At 36.1% G+C, this 25,562-nt stretch overlaps 1 protein-coding gene across 8 annotated transcripts in view; it reads right to left on the bottom strand.

Annotated features, from left to right (window-relative positions):
- LOC127063747 (syntaxin-1A) overlaps positions 1-25,377 on the bottom strand; it is a 32,243-nt gene extending 6,866 nt beyond the window's left edge. The window contains exons 1-10 of one of the 8 annotated variants that reach the window (XR_007781465.1): positions 25,139-25,374; positions 21,860-21,946; positions 17,942-18,041; positions 10,037-10,111; positions 9,756-9,938; positions 9,333-9,406; positions 8,998-9,135; positions 8,790-8,900; positions 1,822-5,213; positions 977-1,290 (exon numbers count right to left, since the gene is read on the bottom strand). Coding sequence is in view for 5 of the 8 variants with exons in the window: in XM_050993865.1 (XP_050849822.1) it covers positions 8,118-8,255; positions 8,790-8,900; positions 8,998-9,135; positions 9,333-9,406; positions 9,756-9,938; positions 10,037-10,111; positions 17,942-18,041; positions 21,860-21,946; positions 25,139-25,171 (939 nt within the window). In the remaining 3 variants the exon portion in view is untranslated. Of the gene's footprint in view, positions 1-5; positions 618-976; positions 5,214-8,097; positions 8,261-8,789; positions 8,901-8,997; positions 9,136-9,332; positions 9,407-9,755; positions 9,939-10,036; positions 10,112-17,941; positions 18,042-21,859; positions 21,947-25,138 lie in introns of those variants that run through there. The other 7 variants (XR_007781464.1, XR_007781463.1, XM_050993868.1 and 4 more) reach the window with 7 other exon arrangements.
- Between the last annotated feature and the right edge of the window lie 185 nt (positions 25,378-25,562).

Raw genomic sequence — 25,562 nt, 5'->3', positions numbered from 1 at the left:
GATACCTGCTTCTGATGTTCACAGGCCGAAGTATCCACCGATGGTAGTTGCCAGGACGACGCAAAGTATGGCGAGGCAGATCATGATCATGATCTTCTTCTGCACTCGGCGGGTGTTAGCGGGTCAGCAAAAATCGGATTATCGATTACAATGTACACTCCAACTTTCCTATATCTCTTAATTATCTCTCTCTCTTTCTTTTTCTTTTTCTCCTACCCTCACATACGTATTTTTTCCCAAATTATTTATATATATATATATATATGTATATACATATATATTATATATATATATATCCTTGGCCCTGACGACTACCAAAGTTTTTCTTTTTTTATTTGTTTCTTATCTCTGTTCTTTTGTTTCGTTTTACTTTGCAAATTTCTCACAGGTGTGCTTAGAATTGTAAACGCCTCTGTCCATTATTACTATATATTTTTTATTTTTATTTTTATTTCCTGTTTAACACTACGCTGAAACGTTTCCCCTTTCTTTGTCTTTCTCTGTTGCCGTAAAAATGAACAAAAATAGCACTGCCCGAGGCACCTGAAAGAATAGATCGCGTCTGGGTTCGTCGGCAGGCGAGCTTCCTGAGGATGTGATTCGTCGTGTTCGGTGGCCTGCGTAAAAGTGTCGATATAAGTACATGATATTTTTTTATTTTTTATATTATTTTGATCTTACGAGATGTACCAAGCGTACTCGAGAGTCGTGTCCTTAAACGAGATTCGTATATTAAAATTTACATAAGAGTCAACATATGAAATTAAGTAAATCGATCGATTCGATGAAATTGAATGAGAACTCGACACGAATCAGGTACACCAGGTTTTGCATTCACACATAAAACATCGATGTATATCTTTTCTTTTTCTCTCTTTCTTTTACACACACACACACACACACACACTCTCTCTCTCTCTCTCTCTCTCTCTCTCTTTCTCTCTATCTATCTTTAAGAAAGGTATTTACACAGATATAAAGAGAACAATATGTATTAACAAAAATATGTATTTGCTTTACAAAATAATCAAACGCCGTTCGAACGGAGCGGCTAAATATTTTATAACAATAATTAGCATTTAACGTGCATTTAACAAGTTTCACTAAATTCAAGTTATGCAACAATCAGGAGCAACGTGATAATTCCTAGCGATACTTGTAATAATAATAATAATATTAGTAATAGTAAATAGTAATAATATAGTAGTCGTAGTAGTAATAGTAGTAGTAGTAGTAATAGTAGTAGTAGTAGTGGTAACGATAGATGTCCAACTACTTGTAAAGCTTTCTCTAAACGATCGTAAGAAAGGAAAATAATTTATACGATATGCGTTAATAAAATGTGTTCGCGCGTGTTTCAGTGTTGCAAATATGGAGGAAGGATGACGAAAACTTCGTTCGAAGTCGGTCACCCCTTCTTTCCTTTTTATTATCATTTTTCTTCTAATGCATCGGCAATAACAGAGATTGGACGGTATCGATAATGTGCGTCTAAATCATGCATGATGCCGTTTGTTTGTATGTTCATAGAGACTAGTGTGCATTGAACACAAATTTTCTTTCTCTCTCTCTCTCTCCCTCTTTCTTTCTAACATATACGTACGTACATGTAATACATATATATATACATATGAATATATATATATGAATATATACAAGCGAATACTGAAAAAGATTACTCTTCGAAGGCAAAACAAATTAAGACTCTGGCGAGCATGCTCTTATTATTAAAAAGGAACAAGAAAAAAAGAGAAAAAAAAATATAAAAAAAAAGAAAAAAAAATAGAAGAAAAAAACACGGACAACAATGTGTAAACTAACCTTGGATTACACCGGAGTGGATGCTCGTCATCAAAATACCGTCTCGTGCCATTTTATATCCATCATCTTCTCACACTCTCTCTTTCTCTTTCTCTCTTACTTTTTCTCTTTTTCTCAGTTTACTCTCGGAAATTATTTTTTCATTAGACGGTAAACGTCCTCGTCCTCGATATCATTCCTTGTTGATAACTCCAACATATCTCCTTTTTTCTTTCTTTCTCTCTCTTTCCTTCTTCCCTATCCCGTCTCCCTATCGTTTATCACCCTATCACCACAAAGTAATTTTCCTCCTTCTTTGATCTCCTTGTACATTAACACGCGTTCGTTCGTTTGTCTGTAACTTGCTGTACGTTATTTGTCTTTTTTAATTACCTAATTAACGTGAACGTTAATTGACGATGAGCGTTTAAACGTGAAAGAGAAAATAAGAAACATATTGTTTTTTCTATCTCTCAATATTTCTCTCTCTCTTTCTCTCTCTCTCTCTCTCTCTCTCTGGTTTTTTCTATACAAATTGCAATTATTTACAGATCCGAACGAAAATTTTCCGTCTATTTTGACGAGAAAATGACTTATCGCTATTTATGTGTATATGTATATACAATATATATATATTAATTAATTAATTAAATAATTAAGTGGTCATTAAATTAAATCAAACAACGAACTCACTAATCGTATTCAATTTCTCGCTCGAGGGAAAAAACAAAGTTTGAAAGAGATTAATATGAAAAAAAGGATGAAAAAGAAAAGTGACATCGGCAAGATGAATCTTGTGAATTCGCGTTAATTAATTAATATTATTAATACGCTTCGACCTGTGAGACGTGACTAAATTGTCAAGTTCTTTGTATAGTACGAAATTGTATTCGATCGAAAATCCACTTTCGTATATTTGTGTTATACTTTGTTCTTTTTATTATCTTTCTTCTTCTTCATCTTCATCTTCTTCTATACAATGAATAATACTTATTAATCCTTTTTTTTTATCTAGAAAGTCTTTTATGTTCTATCTTACTCGTCTATCAAGGAACGGTGATATGCGTGGAAAACGATAATAAAAATGAACAGAAAAGGGCAGTGAAAATACGTTCGAACACGAAGGAACGCGTCGAAATAAATAACAACTATTCCGACGTACTTTATTGTGCATTTGGATAGCAGTAGCTATGTGTTTGTTTGCTTATTTGTTTTTTGTTTGTTTTTTTGTTTTATCCAAATCTCTTTTTAATCTTTTCTTCCTCCCTCTCCTCTTCATCTCTTTTTCTTTGCGATTTTCAAAAGTTCGATTTTAGGAGATGTAGGAGGATTGTTTATATTGTACATATATATATATATACATATATAATATATATATATACATATATCGAAATTCATCGAATCAATATGTGTTATTGTTTTATTTATGTTGAGTAAGAAAAAATCCTGAGTTTCGTTTAAATGCTGTCTTTGGAGTGGCAACTTCGAGTGGCATAGTGGACTAATCTATTCTAAGCTATCTCTCCGTTCCTTCCTTCCCCCTTCTTTATTTTTCATATAACTCTGTTTGTTGCATTTAACTATTTTTTCTTTCGACAAAATTAACTATTGAACGCACATTGCAGCAAATGTTACAAAAGGAACATAGAAATTCGAAATGAATTATCGACGAATTAGGCGCGCGTGCGCGGACACATTTTTTATTTCTCTATAATTTCCTTTTTTTCCTTTCTTCCTTTTCTTTTTTTCATTATCTCTATTGAATTTCAAAGGGGGAAGGCGTTAAACGAAAGAGATTGTTTCCTTCTCCTTTCTTCTCTATCTTATCAGATGAAATATACTCGAAATCGAAAAATTGTCTTCGAGAATAACAAAGAAAAAAAAAAGAAAGGAAGGAAAAAAGAAAAAGAAAAAAAATAACGGTGAATCGGAATCGGTTGTTAAGGTGATCTTTTCCCATGAAATAGAATATTGAGAAGAAAGCGAGAGAACTTAAGGACATGTACGCGTTCTCCCCAGCAGTAACTAATTACTGCACGCGTTTCTATTCGTCGCTGTTATACATATGTATATGCATGTATGTATGTGTGTCTAATTAGAGCCAAAGTCCTCGTATCACGGGTCGCGTTTCAACTTAAACTAAGTACCAAAATAATAATCAAAATGATGACTGCTATCGTCAAGCAGATTACGATCAGGATCAATTTCTGTGAACAGAATAACGTCTACGTTATTCAATGGATTTTCATTTTTTGGAATGTTCGAAAAGCCTCTGAACAAGGACAACAAGCCATAGAAACGGAAATGTACACGTAGAGAGAAAAAGACAGGTGTCTTGTTAGATTAGGAGTGACCCTCTTCTCGAGTAGAAACAAAATTCATAATCAAAAGAAAAGTAAATCAAAATTTTCCAAAATATTTTATCTACTATGACAATAACGACGATATTGTTAAAAAAGACAACAAATTAATAAATGAATCTCGAGAAGAGCGTGCTACGAAACACACACATTTTTTTTCCAGCATTTTTAACAACGTACTTACTACGTATTATTAGCGAGGCGAGCAGTTGCAATTAATGGATTATTGCATTAATTAGCCATCGGTTAGGGATTAATAAGAGCGTTTGTTAATTTTTTTGCTTGTTATTTCGAGGACACGAAGACACATTATTTATTGTGTTACTAAATCGACGCGATGCTCCGTTAGTTTCATGATGATTTTCGTCCATACGTTTAGAGCGTGTAAGTGTACGTGTGTGTCGCAATTATTAGTATTATTATTATTATTATTATTATTATTATTATCATTGTTATTATTAATTATTAATTATTATTATTATTAATTATTATTGTTATTATTATTATTATTATTATTATTATTATTATTATTATTAATTATTATTAATTATTATTATTATTTCTATTTTTTCTTTCTATGAGCTTCTATTCATTAGCAGTTACTTTATTTTTTTTCCATTTTTTTTCCTTCTTGAATTTTGATAACTTGGATCGCACAGCACAAAAGATATTCGTGATTTCTTTCTCTCTCTCTCTCTCTCTCTCTCTCTCTCTTTCTTTCTTTCTTTTTCTGTTTCTCTCTTTTTCTCTTTTCATACGCTACGTTTCCTCACGAAATGAACGAGATTGGACGTCATCACGATATACGCGCCGATGTTCGATATTTTATGCAAGTATATATATACTTTTTTGTTCTTCTTGATTCTCTCTCTTCCTCTTTCTTTTTCTCTCTTTCTCATCCCTTCTTTCTCTTTTTTGTCGAACGATCCATCCCTCCCTACCCCATTTATTTCTGCACCCCCGGGCCCTTTAGGTCCTCGGAAGGGATCCTATTATTATGCATATTAATATGACGGCCAATATTAAGACGCAGATTATGATGAAGATCATTTTCTGTGGACAGAAAGAAAAACGAATGAAAGTCGTGGTAAGTGTAATGCAAAAACCGTGAATCGTGATACTATGCCGACAGCCAAAAACTAACTGAAAAAGAATAAAGGAGAAGAGAGATGCAAAGAATCTGCTACTTTCGGAGGAAGAACCATATCCGTTCGTCGTTCCGCGTTTTTTTTTTAAATAATTTTTCTTATTTAAAAATTGAGAAAAAAAAAGAAAAGAAATGGAGATTTGACTAAGATATTATTTATCCGAACAAAGTATTATTCCTCCGAAAAAGAAACTACTAGAGGATAGTGTAATTTTATGAAATGCTCAAATATAACGATGACGACGATGACGACGACGACGACGACGACAACGACGACGACGACGACGACGACAATGATGACGACGACGACGACGACGATGAAAACGAGGATGAAAACAACGGCGATTGCGACGACGACGACGACGACGATGAAAAGAAAAGTAAGTACATGCAAAGAGAGAAAAATAGATAAATAGTGAAGAAAAGAAGAATGTGCGAAAAAAGAAGAGAGAGCGAGACGCTTAACTAATCTACTTTAAACAGAGAAAATAAAACAGATTTCTCGGATAAAAGTCGAAGCTCATAAGTCGTGTCCCGTGTATATTTTCGTGCATGCCACTTTAAAAAGGAAATATTTCGCATTCCCATTGCGAACGTTCGTGTCAGTTGAAAGTGAAACAATTTTGTCGCTTTGTGCTTTGCTAGTGTAAGATACTCGGCGCATAAGTTTTTCTAATTAAGGAAAGAGAACATCGACTTACGAAAAAAAAATAAACATACACCCACTCGCACGCTCAAGTGTACACACTCACACAGTCACACATAGAGACACAGGCACATCTTAAAAACGTAAACGAGAGAAATCAAGGTTGCTTGCAAAAACGTGCAAAAGTTGCGCTTCTATGCGATCTACCGTGTTGTGTGCTGTGCGATTTTATTGTTAGATTTTAAGTAAACAAGCGAAAAGAGACGACGCGGTGAATCGATTCACTAATGCACAATGCTAGTTAATGAAAAAAAACTTTACTAACGATATTTACGATAGTGATTACGCCGAGTAATGCGAGCGATAAGATACGTCGTTCATCTATGTATTGCCGTGTAACATCGTTTGAAAAAAGCTGATAGGAACGATCTTTCGATCTTGAGATTATATGTCAAAATATACCTTGGAAATTCTACGAAGAAAATGGTAATATGTAGGTACGCGTGCAGGAGAATAAAATACGGCAACGATGTGATATACTAGATCATTAAATAAAATGATCGCTCGTCATGGCGAGAAGTCACGACGAAGCAGTGTTAATGCAAGGAGCGATGTTAATATTAAAAAAAGAAAAAAAAAAAAAGAAAAAAGGTCAAGAAAATCCTAGCGCGGCAAAAAGGATGATAAAGCTAAGATCGATCGAAAAAAAATAAATGCAAACTATCATTAGACTGGCCAGATTAACATGTTCATCGAATTCGAATATTTCTCTACATTTTTACAAGAGAGACAAATAAAATTATATCTCAAACAAATAGATAGACAAATATATTGTGTTCATTAACAATCGTGTATATATCTGGTCAGTCTAAAAACAATACTAATATTTTTCAAATAACTTTCTTTTCTACTTCATGTGAGACTCTAATTTGTAACTAGAAAAATTTTCATCGACATTGCGTCAAGATAGGAGTGGGCGACAACTGGCAGCTTGCGAGCCGCATTTAGTTCTTTCTCTTACTAATCTGTTCTTAGTAAGGTAGAAGGAAACGATTCCCACTATTTGACACTTCCGTGCCTTGTGAGCTGCACGGTTTTTATTTTTAATAAGGTACATAGGATCGGTGACTAGTGGAGCTAAGTAATGGAGGAAACGGATTGATCGATCGATGGTGAGGATCGTGCGGCTTGCAGCAGAAAAGAAGTTGCCCACTCCTGATGTAAGATACAATTTCGCGATATACGAACCATAGAGGGATTCCTTTTTGCTCTCGTTTTTCGTTCGTCTGTTGCTGCACATTCTTGATGTATGAACGTCGTCGGACAAGAAGTACTATCTCGTATTAATGTAACTTCTTCCAGTTCGTAAAGAAGTGAATAGATGTGTTCTGACGACGTTCAAAATAATCTTTTCGTTAGAACGTTTTTACCTTAGGGGCTTGCTTTGACGTTCTCTTCGTCTTCGACGGCTCGATTCAGACTAACGGTGAAATCTTCGTTTCGATCACCTTTTTACGGAGAACGCATCCAAAATAATCGGATCCAACGCGAGATGAATCGCGTTTCGACGACGTAATCAATTGTAAACAAACTTCGCCACCTTCGTGAGTGGGATGATATAATATCGTTTGCATGTATAATACACGCATATGCACACATACTATCGAAATATATATGTAACATCCGAATGACATACCAACAATATCCGTATGTGTAAGTATATGCACAAAATACGTAACCGAATATCGCGACGACACACGTAACTATATCGCGTAACTAACGTATACTATATGTTGTTTTTACATATATGTATGTATATATGTATATGAATATGGTAAAAACACACAATTACAGTGGACACGTAAAGATTTATCCCAGTTTGTAAGGGGATATGTAGACGTCGTGTTGGTTGATTAATACAAAACAAAATTTTCGTACAAGTGGATGAAGACAACGAGTAATTATAAACGCGTGTTTATGTGTGTATATACATATAAATATATTTATATACATAGATATATATATATATATATATATATGTATATGTACGCACGCACTAAACAATCACGTATAGAACGCAATTAGTTTGACAGCGCAGGTTAGTACGTAAAGTTAATATATAGTATGAGAGTATAGACAGAGCGTTTCATGGACAGAGGCACAATTAGCACACCCATGTTCGACAGGATAGAGCGATACAGTTAGAGATACACACAGACAGTATATAGTATATATGTATATATATAATATAATATATTATATAATGCGCGTGTATATATGTACACATATGTACATACATCGACTGTACTGTTATGTTGTTGGTAGTAGTAGTAATAGTAGTAGTAGTAATAGTAGTAGTAGTAATAGTAGTAGTAGCAGTAGTAGTAGTAGCAGTAGTAGTAGTAGCAGTAGTAGTAGTAGCAGTAGTAGTAGTAGTAGTAGTAGTAGTAGTAGTAGTAGTAGTAGTAGTAGTAGTAGTAGTAAGAATATTTGTCATGTCATCAGCGATACATATAGAGAGAAACACAAGAAAGCGTCATAGTCCTTGGATAATTTGCGTCGTGGGTAGGAGGTATCTTGTTTAAGTAAGAGAGTGAGCAGTATATATTAACAAAAAAGCGAAGGTGCATGAAGAACGAGGAAAGGGAGAGCAAGGTACGTATAAGAGTTATCAAACGCAGATCAAATCAAACGGGGAGAGGAGAGGCATCAGAGAAGGAACGGAATTGAGAGATAGAAACAAAAAACTATGGGAATAGAATAATGAACACATAATAATAATAGTAATAATAACAGTATCGTCGTTAGTCCAATATGACATTTTAACAGGACTTACCCGTCGAGCTTTGCTTTGATACTTGAGTGCTTTTTTGGTGTCCTGCGTGGCCGTTTGGACATAGTCGACCGCATGTTCCACGTGATATTCTATACGATCTATCATCTCACCCTGTATAACATAACAACAGTTCGATTTCGATTAATTACGAATAAATATGTAGATGTTTTCAAAGAAAAGAATGTCAAAGAACTGTTTGACAACGCACCTGACTTTCTACTAGCATAGCCATGTCCATAAACATGTCATGCAATTCCCTGATCGAATTTTCGAGTTTTATAATATCAGCGTGACGTGCCTCGATGTCCGCAAGGGTTTGTTTTGCTTGTTGCGTTTCCATGATGATCTGTAGATGTTTTTGAAAAGAAGAAAAAGAAATTGAAAAAGCATTTATCCTCGACGACTGCTTCAACGATACTTCCTCCAATAATTATTATGATTATATCCGTGCTAAATGAAATTGCTTGGACTTTTGCTTTTGGGCTAATACATGAGAACACATAGAAGGGGAATAAGATCATCGATAAATTTCTAGGAACATACCCCTTGCGTAAAGACTGCTGGATTTCCTTGCTCCAGCATTTCTTCGAGTTCGTCGTTAGTGGTCGTCCTCCCCGCTAAAAATGGAAGCCTTTATTGGTCGATACAAAGAGGGTTGAAGGGAGGGCCAAGTAGAGCTTGCTCTTTCAACGAAAAAGAAAAAAAAAAGAAAAGAAATATGCGTGCCTGTTATAACGGCACTCGAAGCAAATACGTATGCAGATAAATAGGTCTTTTTTATTTTTTCTTTATTCCGTTCTATCCTTATTATACTCGACCGATAGGGGTTAAAGAAAAACGATCTCAAAAGAAAAAGCCCAAAAGATCCGACACGAGACGGTCTACTCAGAGACACACGAGTCACGTGTAATCGATATTATCGATCACGTTGCGTTCATGCGATTACTCATCGCGATTTTTACTTACTGATCTCGAGCTGTCGTTGTATTCTTCCCTTACACCGTTCTCTATAATCGGTTTGTGTTCGATTGTATTCCGACATCACCTCTACGAACTTCCTAGACAATGTTGAATGTTGAGTCTTGCGTATCCTCAGATCCGCCGATGATTTGTTCGTGTGCTCTTCCTGCTCGATATTCTGTTCTATCACTAAATGCAAAAACACACACAAAAAAAAAGCACGAGAGATAAAAGGAATAACCTTCCGATAAGTTGAACAAACTTCGATCGATTTTCAAACGACTTACCCTTTAACTTAGCCCTGACTTTGTTAGCAGTTTTCTTGATGTCGGACATCAAGTCTTCCAACTCCATTTTGACCTCTAGAAAAAAAGAAGAAGAAGAAGGTCAACTCATTGGTAATAAAAAGCGTTGTCCTGGATTCCCATTAAATGCCATTTTTTCCTCTATATTTTATACATATATAGAAACGCAGAGACGTACGTTGTATTACTAAATATTAAACGCGAAGGAAAAGTTGTCGAAAGTATTTTCATATTGCCAGTGTTATTTAAAAGGTATTCGACGGGCACTCGGAAGATCAAGTTTTAATATATCCTTCCGTGACCTCCTATATGCGTGGCTCTCGACAACATAAAAATGCTCACGCCTACGTACGGGATACATTTAGCTGACATTTCACTCCTTTTACATTTCATCGCACAAATATTCCGAATAGCGTGGTTATTGTCCATGGCGATATCCCGTGGTGACCCCGAGTTCCAACAGTATTATCGAGTTAGATACATCGATCCTGACAGAAGATCTTTGTTAGCGTACTTAGAAATTACAATCTACCTATGTATCGTACATAGATGCCATTAAGAATACAATTTGGCAAGTTGCCAAAGGGAAGATAAGAGAGAGCTCATTGTCAGAAATAAAAGGACTTGGGCAGTGAAGAAGAGAAAGGATAGGATAAGATAAGAAGAGAAAATTGCTGCAGTCCACAGATTTATCGTAAAACTGTTATCCTATATGTTGTGTAGTCTTCTGTCGATCTTTCTTTAAATTCAAATAGAATTCAAATCCCTTTGAGCAAAATTTAACATCATTATATTACTACATTCGTACAAGAGTATTTCGCTTTCAAATAGCTTCTTTGATGCGTGCCATCATTCAACGAGCGAGCATCAACTAATAGAAAGATGTAGAAGCCTTAGCACGATGAAGCCCTAATCACATCATCCTAGCAGCAGACAGATACCTACGGATTATCTTCGAATACTTTGAAAACCCTTTGAGCAATATTGAAATATCTTATTGTCATTCAACTTTTTACTATTTTAGGAGATGTAAAAGGTAAATTAATCAAGACTTATGAAATTATCATGAAGATCTACATCGAGCAGAAACATGTTGCAAAATGATAATAGGATCGTGCTCGATCATTGTTAATTCTCTGCCAAGCAACGATATCAACGTGTTGACGTGTGTTGCAGTAGGGAGAACTACGACAAATCGGGGGTCGTTTACACGAAACTACCCGAAAACTCCCACCTGCGGAGAGAGCAGCGAGCTCTTTCTCCTCCCATTTCCCTCTCTTTGAAGCAAGTCGAGAGGGTTAGGGTGGGTTTTAACCGCAACTGAATCCAGTGAACTGGAACCCGTGATGTCGACCTTGTACTCTAGGCTACGGTAGAGACGACTTATGAATAAACTGACGAGGAAATTGCAATGGAAAGACGTCTAACCTTCCGTAACTCCTCGATCAAACGATATTTCAAAGTTCGTTTGTTACGTTATTTTAGAAAGTCTATACTTAAAACAATTTTATCCTGTTTTTTTTTTTCACGATTATTCAAGACAAATTATAAGCATTTTTAATGGTAAGGTCTTAACAAAAGTATTCTAATTTTTCTTTATTATGGATCGTAAGAGATAAAGAAAAAAAAATAAAAAAAATAAAAAAGGAACGAAGATAAAAAAAAAAAGAAAAAGAGATACTCATCGAAGTTGGGAAGATATTAGGAAACTTGGATTGATGCCAAACAATTAAGGAAGGCAGAGATACTATTGTCATAGATACTGTTCCTGGAATTAAGGCGTAACAAACGAATAGTATATCACGAAGGACGAAGACGACGTAAAAGAAAGAGAACAAGGGAAGGAGATCGTTCGAACGTAAATAAAATCTCTAATGTTGACTCAAAAAACTTTTAGTTATATTTCTACGAATCGTATATCGTGTATCTCTCTCTTTCCCTTGTGTTGTCGACTCGGCTTTTGTTTTGCCTAAGAAAAACAGTCGAAACATTCGGCTCAATTATTTACATTTCTTATCAAGCGTTCGAACGTAATATTATAATTTCATCAGTCGTCGTCCTAACCTTCCCCGCGATAGGACGGAGTCGTTCAGACGTTCCTTCGGCTATTAATCTTTACAAAGTTTTCTACGCAGTATATCTCTTTAAATTGAGAAGAATAATCAATTTGGGTTATTTTCGAGAACGACGAAAAAGTGCCATCAAGTCCGTTAACCTCGAATCGAGTGTAGACGTGATAAAAGAAATTATTGTGCGTTTCACACGTGTGTATCAGCTGGAGTAGAAAAATTAGGTTAATACCAAATGGAAACGTGCCAAACCTACTTCTACACACAAGTTATCTCGAAAGTCGAAACCGGAAAGTTCTGGACATTCTTGTGGTTCAACGAAAGCGAAGAAAAGAGGAAGTGAACGATAAGAGGTAAGCTCGTAAATATGTATGTAGTTAGAATCGAATATATTATATATATCATAAAATGATGGAAGAGAGAAACGGTGAAAGAGAAAAAGAGAAAGATATATCAATATATATATTAATATATATATATAAATATATATTTATATATATATTATATACATATATATATATATATATATATATATATCGCGACATTATTCTTAGAAGAGTAGACTTTATTGAATCATTGCTTTACTTTAAATCGTAAAGGAAAACCAGCTTTAACGATTCAAATGCGTTCTCGATTTGATCGTTCTCCTTCGCTTGCCAATTGGTTTCTTGAAAGAAACGACTTGTATACGAATAGATCGAGTGGAAATATTCTTGATGGTCCTCTAAAAGGAAATAAAAGAGGGAAAGGAGCCAGATAGAGATAAAGAATAAATCAGATTATCGTCAATACAGAGGGGAGAAGAATATTTTAAGATTTCTTTCTTTTATTTCTCTCTCTCTTTATTTTGATTTTAATTTGATGAATGGAGATAAACATAATAGCATAAAGCTTCCTCATTTTGTGAAAAAATCCATACGAACGTTCGTCTTTTGGTTATGCCACTTCCATAGAAAATATCTCAATGAAATCCTATCGTGGGAAGTGTAGTCGATAGGAATTTATAGTTTAACCCTCGTTCCGGTAACGCGACCCATTTAATCTGCCCTAGATAAGCTACCATCCTCGAATCCCCATCGCATACCTATCGACTATTCTATATTATGTACTTCACTGTTTCAACCTGCCTCATTAGTCCCAAGAGAGAAAGGATCTCTTTCTCTCTCACACTTTGAAGATTAAAAGTCTCGGATTTTTTTAATGAAATATTCAATTACTCATGCGAACGATGTAACGATCTCGTATAGAAAAATCTTAGTTTATAGTATCGATCGAGTTAAGATTATCGTATAAGATTATGGATCTACATGTAAAAGCATCTTACTTGCAAAAGATCTTTCTAACGGAATTTTATGAAAACGCTACCATAGAGATACGTCGCGTCATCGCCGTTTATAGTTGTTAGCGGAAACGATGTTCGATAAGGAAGCCACATTGTTCGTGATCATGCACGCGTTATACCAAAGCTAACTGCCTGTTGCATCGAATACTGCTTTGCGCTCCTTCAGTGTCAGACACAAAGAGATATGTGCATGTCTATGAAGTCTCTGTCTCTCTCTTGTCCATTCATGGAACATACGCAAGCATAGAAACGTCGATTACGATTGACGAGAACATTTGCTAGCTCTCTTTCGATTCGTCGAATTTAATAGCATCTGCATCAGCATCGGCATCGGCATCAGCGTCGACATCAACGACAGCAGTTATTTCTACGACTCGTTCTGAATAAATTTCCGTATCTCGCTAGGGAAGACAGATGTCAGAAGGCAGAAACGTTTCCGTGGGAACGACAGATCGATCTTTGGTTCAATGCACGGAACGCGTTGGTAACCCAGCTGTAGGAATAGGTGCCAACGTAAAGCATGTCTAATAAATTAGTTTCTATAATTGAACTTCGATTTTCTCGAGAACGTGTACGCTCTGTGTAAGTGCATATTAGTTTCTACTTCTTCCTACGCTTTTATTCTCTCTATCTATCTTTCCTTCTTTAACTTTTCCAATGTCTTCCATTCCTACCAAGATGGGGATCCTTCCTCCCGTCCATCCATTCTTTTTTTCCAATTCTCTTTCCATTTCCCTTCCTTCCTCTTTTCAAGATATCCTGAAGCAATTTCTGATTCCGTGATACAAATCTTTTCTCCACCCACGACTACCTTCTTCCGGTTCTTCGTTTTTTCCCTAGAGCCCTTTCTTTTACTTTCTTCGTGTTATCTTCTTTCTAAGCACTTCAAAGGTCAATTTCAATACTCTCAGAAAGAGTGAGTGAATGAGTGAGTGAGAGAGAGAGAGAGAGAGAGAGAGAGAGAGAGAGAGAGAGAGAGAGAGAGAGAGAGAGAGAGATCACGAAGGTACTCGGAAAGAATTAGGCCGATGAGCTTTGTCGATGATCTCGATGAGAAAAAAAGATAGAAGAGATGGATCGAACCATAAAATGTATTTGATCTTTCTTTCTTAACAACGCAGAAATGCAAATAGTTGATACGTGTAGTCGAGAATTTTTTTTAAATTATTACTTTAATCAATGCGAGGAAATTGTAGAAATATAGGTGAAGAGGAATAAGTCATCAGAACGAAGACGATAAAAAGAAAGGGGGCGAAGCGTATCACTTATTTTACCTCTTACGAGGTATGACCTAACTTTTTGTAGACCCCATTGAAAGTTTTATAATTTATGCTTACGCAGCGAAATCACGGAATGCCGCCCAGGCTACTTTTATAAACTGCAAAATTTTCTCGTTTACACCCTTCGAATGAATCTATCGAGAATCCACCTGACATAATTATTTTTCAGGGCCGATTAAATGCTCAACAACGTTTTAACGACGACAACGAAAGAAGAACGTGGTTGGTATTTGGATTGGATACATAGTAGGACCTACCAGCTGTGGAGTGAAATCAATAGCATCGGTTTACCACTGCTAAAAGCAGCAAGTCAATCAGACACGCTATACTATTCTGCCTCGAATCCGGAGATAGTCAAGGTCCAATAAGTAACCTAGCCTTCCTAAAATCTGATAAGTACGATTAATGAGTCAACATCTTTAGTAATATCGATGAGCTATACCTTTCGAGCGATGCGGAATAATTCAAAATTATTTCATTTTTACGTAAAAAAAGAAACTTAACTATAATAATTATAATAATAATAATAATCGTGATTTAAAAACTCGCCGGAAATAAAGATCATAAAGATCACGGCATCTATTAGTATTGCACATCTTTACCCGAGCTGATACGTGGGCTTTTGATGAAACGCCCACTGCATTAATTAATCCTTTTGGTAAACATCTCGTCCTACACCCATGCGTGATTTTATTACCTACGCGCATGATTAAATTTTCCTTGTTGATTTTTGTATTATAAAATACTTTTATTAGTTTTTTTTTTCTCTTTCTTTTTCTTTTTTTTTCGTAAATCAAATTTATATTATCAAGAACATTGAACGAGGATAAAATATATATATATATCTTTAAAAGAAACGTATGTACAAGAGAAGAGACAAAGGGAATTGATAACGAACGGATACGAAAAGAGAAACGATAGAACACGATAGAAAGAATGAGTTGACTGGACTTTACTTAGACCTCTACATCTATCAACGTCAACCTGTTGCAAGTTACTTCCACGCGTTTCACTATAATATAACTTTTCATTTTCTTTTGTATTTTTTGAAAAATCTAACGAGTAATATTTTATTGAGAAATCTTGAAAAAATCTCTGAGTAAAGTCCATTTCGAGTCTTACGATTAGACTAAACGTATTCGATCGAGAATGTTTACGTCATATAAGCAACCTAAATCGATCATCGTGTGTACACACGTGCGAACGTTTGGTACACACGATGCACGTAATCCAGAACTATACACCTAAGTATGCGTACATACATATGGTTTATTTGTATATACAATAAGAATAAACATCATCCGATCTATGATTAATACTGAATACTAATAACACAGAACGCGTAATTATCTTATGCGTATAATCGAACAATGAATATATAGTAAAGCATATTCCGCTGCTTTATCATATACATACATTGGATATATAACGATTACACTTCTATAGCTTCATGCAAAACGCAAGTGGCGTGAGAGTAATCGATTATCGAGCTACCGAGAGACAAATGCGACACGGTTTCCAGTTCACGTCATTAATATTACGTTCTTCGACGATGGAAGAGAGAGAGAGAGAGAGACAGAAAAAGGGAGATATACCAGTCTGCTGGTTTAAAAGGTACGTTTCTAATATCTATACATTGCTACGAGGCTAAATTAATGTCATCTCGTACGCATGTGCGAGCAGGAAATAGTCGAGAGAGCACGAGAGAGCACTTGATATCATTTGCTGTGTATATAGTATGCTTATACGATTATTCATCATAATACGATGACAAATAAAAGATAATATATGTCTTTTCCTTCTTTCCTTTTCTTTTTTTTTTTTTCATTTTCTTTTCTTACAACAAAATCGACGATTTTAACTCGATATTACATTCGATTCTTTCGCTTGACGTGTCCCACCGTGACATCCCTTTGATTGGAAGTAACGCTTCATTTTTGTCTCCCTTTCACTTCTTTTCTCCTCTACCCCTCTCTCATCGTTAGCTTATACAGCTATGCGGTATAATAAACGCAAGTGCCAGGCGTATATCTACACACAAAAGCTATGTACGCTGCTTCTGACGCTTCCTTTGACATAACTGGAGCTTAGCTGTGCCAGCATTAAAACTTGCCGAGTGGAAGAAAAAGAAGAGTGAAAGACAGAGTGAAAGATAGAGCGAACGAGAGAGACAAAGTAAAAAGGGCGTACAGGATATAGTTTTATTATATCTAGATAATAGATCATGTGTCTCCCGATGTATCCCTACTTGAATAATTATTTTCCCGATGAGAATTTGTTATCGTAATGCATTTGACACGAATCGTACTTAAAAGAATGGAGGATGAAAGGATAAGAAAAGTGAGAGAGAGAAAGAGAGAGAGAGGAGGAAGATAAATAATGGCACTTTTCTAGCCAACGAGAGAAACGAGCAGACGTGTTGGCTTTCCGAACAAAACAAAAAAATGAAATCATCGCTTCGAAAGAAGGAACGTGAGAGAATACGAGAGAAAGAGAGAAAGAGAGAGGAAGGAAGGAAAAGAATTGTCGTGCGTGCGCGCGAGCGATGGTGTAGGTGTAGAGGATGATAAACCAACCCCAGCTGGCAGCTACAACGGCAACCAGGGCAAGGACGATTACCAACCCCCAGCCCCTGTTTCCGTCTCCCTCGTGGGACGGGCAAGCAGCCGCCGACACCCTCTGCTCTATCTCTATCTCTCTCTCTCTCTCTCTGCCACCCTCTCGCTTTCGAACTTAACGGTTACCTCGCTCCGCTTCGCTATTGAATTCGGCTGCCGAGCTGAAGAATATCAAGGCTCATTTATCGCCTTTCACCACGAAAGCCATCGAGTCAAACGAGCGTTACCGCCTTTCTAGATTTCGTTTAACAAATCCTCCCGTTGATTTTTTTTCTTGTTTTTCCTCCCTCTTTTTCTCATCCTCATCCTCATCCTTATCCTCATCTTTATCCTCATCCTCATCCTCATTCTCATCCTCCCCCATCTCTACCTCCTCTCCTCTCCTTATTTTTCTTCTTTCTTTCACCGTAAAACGCGAACATTTCGAATCATAGAAAGTTTCGAGGACGTATGAGTATGTATGCTATACCCATTGTTAGTATTCAGTACATCGCGTTTGTTTTGCTCTTTCAAACGTTTCTAACCATCCACCATTAGACTTATGTTCGAGTAGAGATATAAGAAGGATTTAGACTCACTCTCGTCCGTTTGTGGCGCCGATAAAATGGCGCTGTGTTTCTTCTTGACATCCTCGACGTTCGTCTGGATTCTATCTATCATTTCACGTATCTCCTCCACCTAGAAAAAGAAAAAGAGAAAAGAAAAGGAAAATAGGGACATGATAACAAAGACAATAATTTAGTACGATTAATGATAAAGCGAATGTTTTTTTTTCTCTTTCATCCGAGAAAAAAGGAAGAAAAAGTAAACAGCGAGCGCGCTACAAGTGAACCGATTTAATCGAGCTTTCTCGTGCACGTAACATGTATATATGTATATTATGCATATACATATGTAACGTGCTTTCCGGATTGGAGCATGCATCACGTCACATTCGAGGAATAGTAGTCGACACTGTGGAAAAAAGAGAGAAAGAGGGAAAGAGAGAGAGTAGTGTCGCCAAGTCACGCTCGTAAAGGACTACCAACCCGGGCAAGTAGTAAAAGCTATGTCTGATCGAACGTACACGTGAGTTAGAAACCTGATATGTGTGAGAGGTCGGCTAGGAGAAATAAGAATATTCTGAAGCGGTTTAGTCTGTTGTAAGGCGATTCGATAAAACGTGTAACAGTAGTAACGACAATAACGATTACAACAATAATTATAACAACAGTTATTCGTTTGATAGAAATTTTATGTAATTAAAAATCAGATAATTATTAAATACGATATATTACTTGAAAATAGTTCGTTTAATATATGAAATATCTTTATTATTCGTTTGAATAATTGTTTCTTCGAAAAATTTGTAAGAAATGAATTCATTTAAAAAACGGATATATAGGATATCATCTCTCTCTCTCTCTCTCTCTCTCTCTCTCTCTCTCTCTCTTTCTCGCACACACTCACACATTGAGGTAGATAATATGCTATTTCAAGTTCTAGGGTAAGCCTCGTTAGTGTCAGAGTATATCACTAACTCAAAACTACTCCTGCGAATAGTCTCAAGGCTGCCTACTCGAAGATGTCTGATGAAAGGACAGAGTTTGTTTAGAAGCCACATACACCATACCATCGCGTAAATGGTTCATTCCTTGGAATCATTATCTCGTGTCTTTCACACTCCCGTATAGATTAATTTATTAATATTATTCTACAAAGTGTTTTATAAACGTGACATTCGTTATAAACGTTATTCTCGTATTAAAGACTTTCTATATATTTCTTTGTTTCTTATAAAAAAAAAAAAAAGAAAGAAAAAAGAAATATGCGTTCGCAATTTAAAAAAAGAGAGAGAGAGAGAAAGAAAAGGCAAAAACGAAAGAAAGAAAAATCAGGACAAAAGAATGAAATTAAAGTGAAAATCCGTGAGGTATAAGAGCGTACACACTGTGGGAAAATGTGCAATCGTAGAGTGAATGTTAAAAGGAACGTTCGAAACATGCGTCACGATCGGTGGTACGGATTAAGGACAATCCAGGGAGATTTTTCCCGTTATTCTTGAACAGGAAGGACTTTTGAAAGAAAGATACGGATGCGATAAAATACGTGTGTTCTTTTTCTCTCCCTCTCTCCGTTGCTCTCTTTCTTTCTTTTTCTCGCAAGAGTAAAGTAAATCCGACGATGTAGAGCCGGCTTAAAACGAGAGGAAAGATCCGTTTGAAGGAGAGGATGCATATTAAGAGATAAACATCGAAGTACGATAATGATCTTACGAAAAGAGCGTTCCATTTGGAGAGATCGAGGAAAGGGAAAGAAAATGAATAGACGAAGGGATGATGATGATGAGACTTCGAGTTTCGAGAGTGTATAAAAGGGATGGATAAACTTTATAACGTTTGGAATCACGTACCATGACATTTAAAATTAAGGAACAGCTATGAAATATGTTCTGAACACTCGTAACTAATGATATACAGCGTGTACCTTAAAAACGTGGAACTCGTTAAAAAGGGAAGGTAGAAAAGTACTAGAGAGAGAAAAAAATGTTCATTAGAGCATTTGTGTTCTATATTTAATATCTCGTTATAGTTACTATCATTTTATATTTTCATAAACGTGTCTAGTTGTTAAATATATATTTTTCATGACGATTGTCTATTCTAAATAATTCGTATTTAATTGTAAATACTGAATTGTTTTTCTTAGAAAAGAAAAGAAAACAAAAGAAAAAAGACGTGCGTACATCTTTACAATTTATTTTGCTTTACGTTGAACTGTTTTTCAACAAATTATGTAACATATTTTCATCGATCGTTCTGTTATCATTTTTTTTTCTACCCAACACGAACTATTTACCAATAGGGAGCTTTGTGCGAGAGTTTACCTCGCACATTGAGGACGTCGAATATGACTCATGACCGGGCCACCCCTCCGAGTATATAATAAACGTGTTCGGCTCGTTGTCATAAGCTAACGGAACAGGAAAGGAGAAAGGTAAGATGATCGACAATGGAGAAGGGAAGTTGAATCGAGAAGAATGACGGTATTTTATCAGGGACAATATAGATATATGGAGAAGAAGAAAATGAAGAAGAAAGAAGAAAAGGGAGGAAAAGAAGGAGAGGAAAAAGAAAAAGAAAAGGCGAAAGAAGAAGAAGAAGAAGAAGAAGAAGGTGAACATTGTCCTCGTTAAAAGTCCAAGACCGATAGCTAGCTCGTTCGAGCTGTGCACGGTCTCGTGAGTTCTCTCTTCTCTTCGATACTGGTTTAACCTACTTTCGAACGCCGAATCGCGCCATCGAATCGCACCGTCGTCGTCATCGGAAATAAAACGACAAGCGGCACAAAACGGGAAACGAGGAAAACCGGAAGACACGAAACTATATATATATATATATATAGGTATGTATGTGTGTATATATAGTGGACCAAAAGATCCTTGATAATTTTTAAAAGTTAATTACTTTTTTCGAGACTTTTTAGGCTTATAATTAAGAGTGTAATTTTAGAAGCTGGATTTGTAGTTTTACAAACTAATAACAATAAAAAAAAAATAAGCTTACAAAGTTTCGAAAAAGAGTAATAGATATTTAAAATCATTTGGAAACTTTTGGGTCGTTCTAAATTAAATTAAGAAAATAAAAGAGAAGAGGTAATCGTTAATGTTACAACGATCAAATATTAAAAAGACGATAAAAATGTGGAAAAGTAACGAAATAGAGAGAACAGAAATGAGAAATTATTTGGAACATTGTATAAAATAGCGTGTAAATGGAATAGGATAAGCGTTAGTTTTCAAAAGTTTAACAAGTCAACGTGGAGAAGAGAAGAATTGAGAACAGCAACGTGTAAAACTTTTTGACAACCTAACAAAATTTTCAGTTCCAATCGTTAAAAGCATACCACCGGAATGTAACGTTCGTCCCAAACACGATTTCTTTTTTAAATTAGTCCAGCGATTCATTGCGGATTATCTAATCCAACTTAGTTTTCCCTCGTTCGATCAGTTCTTCTTCGTCACATCACGAGGACGAGTAATCTGATTGATTTTAATCCAAACTTATACCGTATATAAGTTGGAATCTTAATTTAGATTCCTTAAACTTTGCAGAGAGTCGAGATCAATTTATTTTTAATTTGAATTCATCGGGAGATTGGTTACTCGAATTCTCGCGGAGAATAATTATTTCATTTATTTTACACGGGTAATTGGGTCTCATTGAACGACTATTAGTATTTTAAATTTCTCAATAAGATCGTGTAATTATAAAATATATATATCGAATTCTACGAATCAAAGCGAATTCAAAGAAAATCATTAGGACCGATTATTATATCGAAACGTGTATGGACAAAAAAAATAGATATAAAATATGAAGAAAAAGGAGGATTCCATTAGACGAATGAAGGCTTATAGGAAAGAAGCTCGATGTTGTCGATCTCTACGATCGAACTATGAACCTTATCTCACGAGAATACTTATTAATAAGAAATAAAAGCAAAAACCAACTCACCTCCGCAAAAAACTCCGTCATGAAGTCATCCGGCCCGCCGACATTGACGGACACTTCGTCCGCCACGTCATCGTCGTCCGACTGGGCCTGTAATAAATAAAAATAACATTTATCGAATAATTGTCGGAGATACAGGGGAAAAAATAAAAAAAGAAGAAACAGAAAAGGAGATAAAAAAAAAGAAGACGAATATATAGAGTGATCGATAGAACAATATATCGGGAAGTACGACGATAACTTTTAGTGTCAACGATTCTCACGCATGCTGGCCTATCGATTTTTCTTTTCTCTTTCGTTTTAACGTTAGAAGCTTACGAAAGCTTTTCCCGAGGTCGAGAGGTTTTTTTATTCTTCTCTACGGTTATGTGATTGGCGATTTTGAAGGGTCTCGTTGTCGTCGTCATCATCCTCCGTCCTCGTTGTTCTCTAGTCGTATGGTTCAAGCTCCCACGTATTCGAACGCACAGTGCGTGCCATTCTCTCATCCCCGATAAGACTTCCTTCCTCTCTGGTGTAACACGACGTAATCGTATTATCGTTCGACGAGCTGCGATCTTGACCCGTCGCTAAACGACAGCCTTCGCTTTTAGCGAGAATCGAGGAGAAATCGTGGAAAACCGTGAGAACGATAAGCACCAAACGTGGGATCTTACTTAATCGTCCTAATTAACGAACGACACATTGGCGGCTTGATCTTTTCTTTTCTTTTACATTTTTTTTCTCACCCAATAATCGTTCTAATCGTCAATACAATAGACAAAAATTCAAGTGAGAATGGATACAAATAAAAAGTTACATCGAGAGGAAACGGAGTAGGAACTTTTGAAATTTATTCCTCATTTTCATCGACGGATTCCTTGAGCTTTGATCGATACTATATTTGCATACAATCAAGAGTCATTTTTAGACATCAGACGTGTTAATACAGTCTAATAAAGGGGGTCGGTAAGGCGGCCGACCACACGCGATCGATACTTCTTGCCTATAGACACCAGGCGAAATCTGCGCGCGAAAATTCATTCGGGCCATTAAAAAACGCTCGCTTATACGAATAACTGAGAATTGGCCGTTAGATGACAATCGATAGCGATTAGTTTACCACGATTATACCACGATCGTATTTTATGATATGAAAGGAGAACTCGGTAAAAGCATGGGAGATAGATTGATAGAAAAAGAGAGGATAATGTTTAAATTCATCTAGAGGAGGATTATCGGACCGACCGAGATGGAAGAACTTTCAAATTAGTCAAGCAAAAAGATGTACGACGAGAGAAAAATAGAGAGAGAGAGAGAGAGAGAGAGAAAGAGAGAAAAGTGATAGAAAAGAGAAGAGAGCAAGAGGAACTTGTTGCGTGTTGGTACCGTGTTAACTAGCTTACACACATACACACATACATACATAGACACACACATGATTTATCGCATGCGTTGTTACATCAGAGTAATTGAATTGTGCAACTTTCCCAAAACGAAATTTATTCTTCTCGAATCTGTTCTAACGTTTCCTCTTAACTTTTTTTTTTTTATGAAATATACTTTTGGAGTTTAGTAAATAGATAGATATATACTACTTTTATGTTCGAGTAGAGAAATCCTTTAATAAAAAGACGGATGCGCATTCAGAACGATGCTAGTGGTACTTATCGTCACTTTGAAGATTCACGACTACCATCGAAATGATTAACAATCGTTCATATATATGTATCTATGTACATACGTGCATACGTGCGTATATTAATACTTTGATGAAACAATAGCAAGTAAGGATTAACCTTCGTTAGAAATAACAAACGGCTTGAAAAGAACACGTTTTATCGGAAGTTGTCGAGTTCAAACAAAAAAGATACAATAAATTTTGGTAATACTTTTTGATTATGTTAGATTATGTTAGATTATGCCGAGAGTTATTTTATCGACATGCAATTTTTAATATCGTGGGTCAAAGTGTGAAGGAAAAAATAGAAATGTGAATTCTTCCATGTGATTCTTTTAGCGTTCCTCTCTCTCTCTCTCTCTCTTTCTCTTTTACTCATTGTTAAGTTTTATTCATTCTCAAAATGAAGAACATGAGAAAGGAAGAAAGAGGAAGAGAGAAAGAGAGAGAGAGAGTGTTACGTACGCACTATAGTACTGTGCTTCGATTCCGTCACTCTGACGCAAACGCATCCTTCACGCAGTTACCAATGAATGACAGAATCGAAGATGTATAATTATTGTGTCGATTTTTTGTCTTTATATATATATATATATATATATATATATATATATATATATATATCTTTTCTTTTTTTTGCTTTGAAATTCTCACGCGTGATCATAAATTATGAATCATCCTGAACGAAGAACGAATGACTCGGATTGAAATTGATTCTCTTGATATGAAAAGCACGGGTTCATTTAACATACGATAAGATAAAGATCTTTTCATTTCTATTTTTTTTTTTTCCTTTTTTTCTAAAGATCAAATGTGTTGGAGAAAACTAAGCCGATGGATATTTTTAGAAAAAGAAAAAGAAAAAAAGAAAATTCTATCGACTCGAGTACAATTAAATCCGCCGAGTTTAAAAAAGTTGAAAAAAGAGTTTCATTGAAATGTAACGAATGAAAATCTCTTTAAAAGAGGTTAAGAAAAACGATCACTGTGACCGATAGAAAGAGTATCACGTTACTGACGTTTGATAGAATAGAGTACTTGATATCGGGCGTATTCGAAAAGGAAGAAACGAGCTGTCAGAGTCATGTCGTCATCGTCGTCGTCATTGTCATTGTCACCGTCATGATAATCCTAATCGTCATCGACATCGTCATCGGCGTCTACGATTCGCCGCAAGCGGAAACGCCTGTTTCGGCTTGTGCCAAAGGCGTACGCCGGCCTAGAATGAGAGAGAAGGAGAGAGAGAGAGAGATGCGTGCTCGATGACAGATCCACCGTGCCAAGACATAGCGAAGAAAGAGGAGAGAGTAAGAGAAGGAGATGAATTTTATAGGATATTTGGAAGAGATTAAAGAGAAAAGAAGAGTTAAGGACACGAATGAAAAAGAAAAGAATTTCAATAGACTTTCTCTCTCTCTCTCTCTCTCTCCCTCTCTCCTGTCTTTTTCTTAGTCGTTAGGTCTTACTCTTTCTTTTCCTCTCTCTCTCTCTCTCTCTCTCTTCCCTTTCTCTCTCTCTCTCTCTCTCTCTCTCTCTCTCTCTTTCACTCTTTTCTTTTTCTCTTTCTCTCTCTTAAGAATACTTCTCATCGTATATATCTGGATACGAACGAACACACTCACCGCGACTAAAGCTGCTAATCTATCCTTGGTCATGCTGATGGGTGACGAGGCGTTGCGAGTCAGCGGATGTACGGTGCAATTAACCTAGCGGGTAATCCCATTCACGATTTCATCCATGTACGACGAGCACGGCCACTAAAAACTAAAGGAAACGGACACACTAGTCGCGAGAGACACGATCGCAAAATCGATACACTCGCGAACTCGCCTGCTTCTGCAGTGCCGTCCAGTGACGTGCGCTTGCGCCGATTACGTCAGCACGCGCCAGGAACGTACTTAGGATGATAAATGCCCCGTAACATTCGACGACACTCGATTTTCTTCATCTCTTTTTTTTTTTCTTTCTTCTTCCTGAAATTTTTTTTTCTTTTTAATAAACTTTTTTTCTTATTCGAAATTCATATATTACGTTTTATGATCATCG

This window comes from Vespula vulgaris, chromosome 5 (assembly GCF_905475345.1).
Source record: "Vespula vulgaris chromosome 5, iyVesVulg1.1, whole genome shotgun sequence".
Lineage (NCBI taxonomy): Eukaryota > Metazoa > Arthropoda > Insecta > Hymenoptera > Vespidae > Vespula > Vespula vulgaris.
This window is presented reverse-complemented; position numbering and strand designations above follow the sequence as displayed.